Consider the following 6,647-nt stretch of genomic DNA (forward strand, 5'->3'; position numbering starts at 1 on the left):
AGAACTTGAGATCTGATAACATGTTAAGATTGAAATTTTGGCCCAACTCAATCCCAAAAGCTTGCTCAAGAGAGGAAGATTGTCCGAACGCATATATAATTCTCAATTATTTTATCCAACCAATGTGAGATGATCGAAATGACTTTTTCCTCAATTTCCTTCCAAGCCATTGTAATTTGCTTAATTACTTCAAACTTATAGTCATTTTCGAATCAGTTCAGCCTTACGCATCTTGCCACAGTGACATCCGGTGTCCCAGTACGGAACAAAGTCTCAAGTTCGAGTTATATATATATATATAAACAATCAATCAAATTTGTACAGGTAGCCAACTTTGACCATCCTCTCATTCTCAATAATTGCAGCCACAGTATGTCGTCTTGGGCAGGGGCTGTAGGAATTTTCGATGGAGCGGTGAAATGCGTACATATTTGTACTACCAAGAAAACCAATCGTGTCTATATTAAACCCCGAATAAAAAAATTTTGGCTCCATAGACCACAAATATTCACATATGGAAATATATGAATTGAAATCTATAGCATGCATTTTGGCAACCAAGTGTAGCAAAACATATCCAATAGTTACTTATGTTTCCAAATCGATCGACCTCGGTTTCAAACTCAATGAGATTGCACGATCGTCGATTTCACAATGGTCGCGAACAAAAGTATTTGTCTTTAGATTATGCGTATCGCTCGAGAAATTTTAGTTTCGGTCTCCTCCACGGGCGGAGCCATTTGTTGCTCGGGTGATTTGTTTTTTTTCAATATTTTTTATACATAAAATTTTATATTTTTTTCCGGTATCTCGTGAGCTCTATTAATCAATACCAGCTCAACCATGGTTTAGAAAATTATAACTTAGATAGAAATAAAAACTTAGCTCCGCTACTGATCTCCTCACAATTTTCGAACATAATATTACACTTAAATTTTTATCATAATATTTTTTTTTTTTTACCACTGTGATCAACTTAAAAAATATCCGACAATATTGATCTGATGTATGTACCAACTTGAAATGTGAACGGGGCAAGGCGACGTGATTTGACTGCTTTATTTTTCTTTCAATGCTACCATGACTATTACACTGTCCGAAGCGTCGGCCATCNATAATTTGAAAATTATTTTTTACTTAAAACTTATTCGTAAAATATTAAATTTCCACTTAAAATTTTATTCAATTTCCAAATTATCTGTTTTCGAAAAATTGTTCTAAGTGATGATAAATCCATAGAAGTAAACTAACCAGCATAATAACCCTATTAAGAAAAAGAATTATTCCAACTTATTTAATTTGAATATAAATTCTCAATCAATTAATATGGTTAGTTAATTCAGCTCAGAAAACAATTATTTAAAAATTGATTTTGATGAAAAATGACTGTACAAGTACACAATACATGCACAGAGATGTAAACGACTACTCGATTTTTTGGCAAAAAAATTTATATTTTTGAGACATTTATATGATTAATAAAAACCTGGCAACTTTAATTTTGCTTTTTTTTTTTTGTGGTATATATCTAATCTGGTTTGGTATGTAGATAAGATGTATTTGTGGATTTTTCTTTTGAACATTTCAAAATACTTCACGTGATGGGACAATGATTTCAATGTTCGTTCAATATTTGGTCCCAATCAAGTTTTGGATTTTGCCAAAGACTCTTTAATTATTTTGTCCCCACCGAAATTCAAATTATACAAATTTAATCCAAATGGATGGCAAAGATAAGCATGATCGCATTATAAATTTCTACACCACTTAATTATTATGATGTATGTATCCGTCCTTGCTTTACGAGTAATCAAATCACTAAAAGTGTAAGTTATATCATATCATTATTTAATTCAAATATTGTTCAATAACCGATGAAGAATGTTAGGTTTCGTTAAGATTGGAACTTGGACTTAACTCAACCTCAAAAACTAGCTCAAGAGGGGAGGATTGTCCAAGTCCATATATGCAACTTCCAGGTTATTTATCCAACCGATGTGGGACAACTAACACACCCCCTCACGCCCAGGAATGAACATCTGGAGCGTGAAGCTTACAAATGACCCAACTATGGGCAGAACGGGTGGCCTAACTATAGGCAGTCCAACACATAACGGTGGAACCTGAGCTCTGATACCATGTTAAGATTGGAAATTGGACCTAACTCAACCCCAAAAGCTAGCTCAAGAGGAGAGGATTGTCCAAGTCCATATATACAACTTCCAGGTTATTTATCCAACCGATGTGGGACAACTAACGGGTTTGAAGATGAATCCAACATGTTTAGAAGGTGACTCTCAGTTTGTTTCTGCGAGTTCAAGATATGACTCGAATATATATAACACTTTGTCATGTATATCACTTATCTCTCAATATTTTTTTTGCAGTAATCATTTCTGTTACAATATATTTTTCGATCACATCTATTGAGACGTGGTAATTGATTTTGATGAGAAAAGATAATTTAAAACATTGAAGTTGTTTCGTATCATTATGTAAATTTTTGATAAAACGACTTACACTTGATCATAAAACGTCAAAATAACTTAATTTCAAATTCTTTTATGTTCGTAACATTATATTGGCTAATTTTAAATAATTATAACAAAATTATAATTATAACATTATAGTTTGGTCCGATTTAACATGGCAAGAACTCCTTATTTTGTCTCCACCATAATAATATTTATATATTAAAAGAATAAATATAATGCAAATGGACGACATACATCTAAACGCCATAAATTAAGTCCTCTGTCATGCATGAGGCCGTACATTTTGTGATATATACATTGAGTAGATATTTTGTGAGATCGGTCAATCCTATCGATATTTACAATAAAAAGTAATATTTTTAGCATAAAAAATAATATTTTTTCATGGATGACTTAAATAAGATATCTGTCTCACAAAATACGATTCATGAAACCGTCTCACACAAGTTTTTGTCATATATATTTTTCTGATATATAAAATATTATATAATAATAATAATAATAATAATAATAATAATAATAATAATAATAATATTTATATCGATCAGGTCAATCTCAAATAATTTTAGCTCATTTAAATTTATATAATTAGACTGAGTAACATTATATAATTATAAATAAATTAATAAGTACTATTAAATCTTTTCAATATATAATAAACAAAATAAATTAAAAAATTTGAATCGAGAGAAATTTGTTATAATTGAATCGCAAAATCCAAACTTTATCTTAAATATGAGACATCGATATCAGATAAACGATAACTTGTCGACTAAATAATTTAAGTCTAATGCATATAATCCCCACAGTATTCATAACTTGTCAATCTAAACTTAGATTCAGTCTAACTCGGTAGCTTGCGCTTGTATGGTTTCATTACTTAATATATATCTGAGGCGCACAGTGAAATACTTCAATCATTCAGCATATTCGTCGGATCATTTTTTGGTGCGATTCCAGTACTCGATATTTATATGGAACCCATGTTTATGATAAATGCTTTAATATATACACAAAAATTATTGTGAGACGGATGAGATAAATTATCAAAATTGTTAATTTTTAAGTTGGTCTATAGGGATTTTAATATTTTAATTAGTCAAATTTTGATTTTTAAGAACAACTCGTTCTTAATATCACTTGTTAGGATAAAAAATTTGTTTATATGAAGGGGAATAAACATTTTAGAAAACTTTTGAACTTATTTTCACATGTACCTAAGTGAAAAAATAAAAGAGTTGCAATAACTCTAATTAGCTTGTTATTGATTGAACCGAGCATCAATGTATTATATTGAGTTCGATTTCTAAATCGAGTGGAAGGCATTCAACACATCTAAAAACTAATTAAATATTTTTGAAATCATTTGAAAAAATATGTAAGTCAAATATATAAATTAGATTATTTGAAATATTTTATCGAACAATTTGTATAAAATATTTTGAATTTTTATAGAAAACATAAAATAGTTCAACAATATCTACCAAAATAGTTAACAATAAGTAAATTCGATAAACTGGATAGACACAAATTTTTTAATTGAAGTTAGAAACAAAATTCTTCAAGTTTTCTCTTTCTTTCGTTACATAAATGATTTCACTACAAAATTTTAATTTATATATGTCATACTTCATGTCCATGCACGTGCATGCATGACTGCATAATGAGTCCCTACAAGTACTTCGTATTCATCCTTCACTAAAATTGCTATAGAAGTCAATTGTATCTCATTATAAATTCATTTTAAACCTTCAATTTTATCATGTGAGACAAAAATATTATAATCTTCATCAGTAAACCAAAGTAACCAACGCACTATATTTAAAATACAACATAAAAATATACATTTGTATTGAACTAAAAATAAAAATTTACACGATTAAAATGATAGATTTCCCACTCACGATTGTTGCAACTAATGATTTCTTTTTAATTGAGTGATAACTCATTATAAACAGTAATTTCACTCATTATAAACAGTAATTTCCCAACTTTCAAGAAGGCACGACAAATTGTTAAAACACGTGGCTGACAAAAACCTATACATATTTTGATCGATGGAAGTAAACCAGAAAAATTATGAAACCTTGGATTAACCATCATTAGATTTCAATCCCTTGGAAGATTTGTCAAATCTCTGCCTATCTAAGGTGGAAACCGAAGGATATATGCAATCTAAAGATCGAGCATTACGTGACACATATATGCCAGACACAGACAATTTAGTTAAATATGTGAAATTTTTTGTGCTGTAAAGGTCTTCAACCTTTGACATTCGTAGCTATGATAATATATTTAATCCCCATGTCCCAAAAGATTGATTTCATAGAAATCAAAATTTATACTCCAACTACATTCATTTGTTGATGCAAGTCTTTTGCTACAATCGTTATTAAATAAATATATAAGTGTATACGAACCGAACGGAGCTGAATATGTCAAAAAAAATGTTCAAATTAAACACGAATTGGATATATTCAAGTTCGATTTCAAGCTCGAATAATGTAAAAAAAAATCATTCAAAATTGGTCCAAATTAGTGCTCGAGTTCGAATTTAGTTCAAAAGATTCGAACATATTTTAGAGCGGTTTGAATTATTAATGTTAAGAAATAGATATCCAAATTAATACATAATTATATTATTTTAATTAAATTGTAAAGTTCGAGAGCGACTCACGAATCATCGAACAGCATAATGTAAGCTCATGTTTACAAAAAAAAAAAAAAAAATTGAATATTTCAAATTTGGCTAACTTGTGTTCGATAATTTCGAGTCAACTCAATTCATTTGCACCTCCACACATATATTTCATTATTGAGTGACCATTTCTTAGAATTCAANTATATTCATCCAAACTTAAACAAAAAAAATAATCAAAGATAAGATGGACTTCGTATGTACATGCGCATTAAAGTCAGCCTTCAACGCCCAACCAATTAAGTTATGGGCCTACTCTCCACATCTCATATAAAATCTAAGATTTTAAAATTATACCCAAAAATCTTGTGCTTCACATAATATATCTATAAATACGGGGACATATGCACCATATTTTCCATCCCAAACCAAACCAAATACATCAAAACTTTGAATTCGATATGGGTTCCAAAACACTTGTCTTTCTTGGCCTTTTCGTAGCCATGGCTCTTCTCATTTCCTCTGAGGTAGCAGCAAGAGACTTGGCTGAAACAGGTATAAGCATTTAATTTACTTGAAATATAATCAGCATTTCGGTTTTGTTCATATTATTTACATGGAATGGATGTAGTAGTGTCTTTATCACACATGATATATGTACTAAATGGATAAATCATGACGATTAATTTAACCATGATATATGGACAAGAGATCATGATTTATTATTCGATACACGTCTCATTTGTTGATAGGTAGCAACTACCAAGCCGTGCATTTCTAAGTTGTGAATGTTATTTTGCATAATGTACTACTTTCATACTCGATTCATAATGAAATTACACTATGCGCTAACTATGCTGATTCATACAGCCAAGGAAACGGAGGCTACTGAAGTTGGAGATCAATATGGTGGCGGATATGGAGGCGGCCGTGGCGGATATGGAGGAGGACGTGGAGGATATGGAGGCGGCCGTGGTGGATATGGAGGCGGCCGAGGCGGGTATGGAGGAGGTGGGCGCGGTGGATACGGAGGTGGACGTTGCCGCTATGGCTGCTGCGGAAGAGGATATGGGGGTTGCAGGTGCTGCAGCTACGCCGGGCAAGCTGTGGATCCCGACTTTGTTGAAGAAGAAACGCACAACTAAATCGGCCAACATAATTATCAAATAATAATGTATGTGAAGAATGTTAATGAATAAAAGAATTGCATGGATGAATTATATATCATGTAATCTGTTCCATGTAATGGTAAAGATGTGTGAAAGTTATAATTGAATGGACTGTGCAACTTTGTTGCACTACCAAACAAAGACACTGTGCATATTTATGGTTTATATCAGCATTAAAACCTCAAATCTTAGTTATCGAAAACAATAATAATCGACAAAACAAAAAATTAGCAAACCAGATTTATAATGAAATCAGAGTTGAAAATTAGAGAAATTATGAACTTGATCATAACTAAATTTTCAAATTTTGATTTTTATGTAATAACTTTGATTTTTGTTGTTTTT

General features: G+C 31.0%; 1 protein-coding gene across 1 annotated transcript; it reads left to right on the forward strand.

Annotated features, from left to right (window-relative positions):
* Positions 1-5,484: 5,484 nt before the first annotated feature.
* LOC140964201 (glycine-rich protein-like) lies at positions 5,485-6,443 on the forward strand. Its single transcript, XM_073423775.1, has 2 exons — positions 5,485-5,688; positions 6,004-6,443. Exons 1-2 carry the CDS (start codon positions 5,538-5,540, stop codon positions 6,276-6,278), a joined length of 426 nt encoding a protein of 141 aa, XP_073279876.1. The 5' UTR covers positions 5,485-5,537; the 3' UTR covers positions 6,279-6,443.
* Positions 6,444-6,647: the final 204 nt, after the last annotated feature.

The sequence above is a fragment of the Primulina huaijiensis genome, chromosome 2 (genome assembly GCF_012295235.1).
Source record: "Primulina huaijiensis isolate GDHJ02 chromosome 2, ASM1229523v2, whole genome shotgun sequence".
Taxonomy (NCBI): domain Eukaryota; kingdom Viridiplantae; phylum Streptophyta; class Magnoliopsida; order Lamiales; family Gesneriaceae; genus Primulina; species Primulina huaijiensis.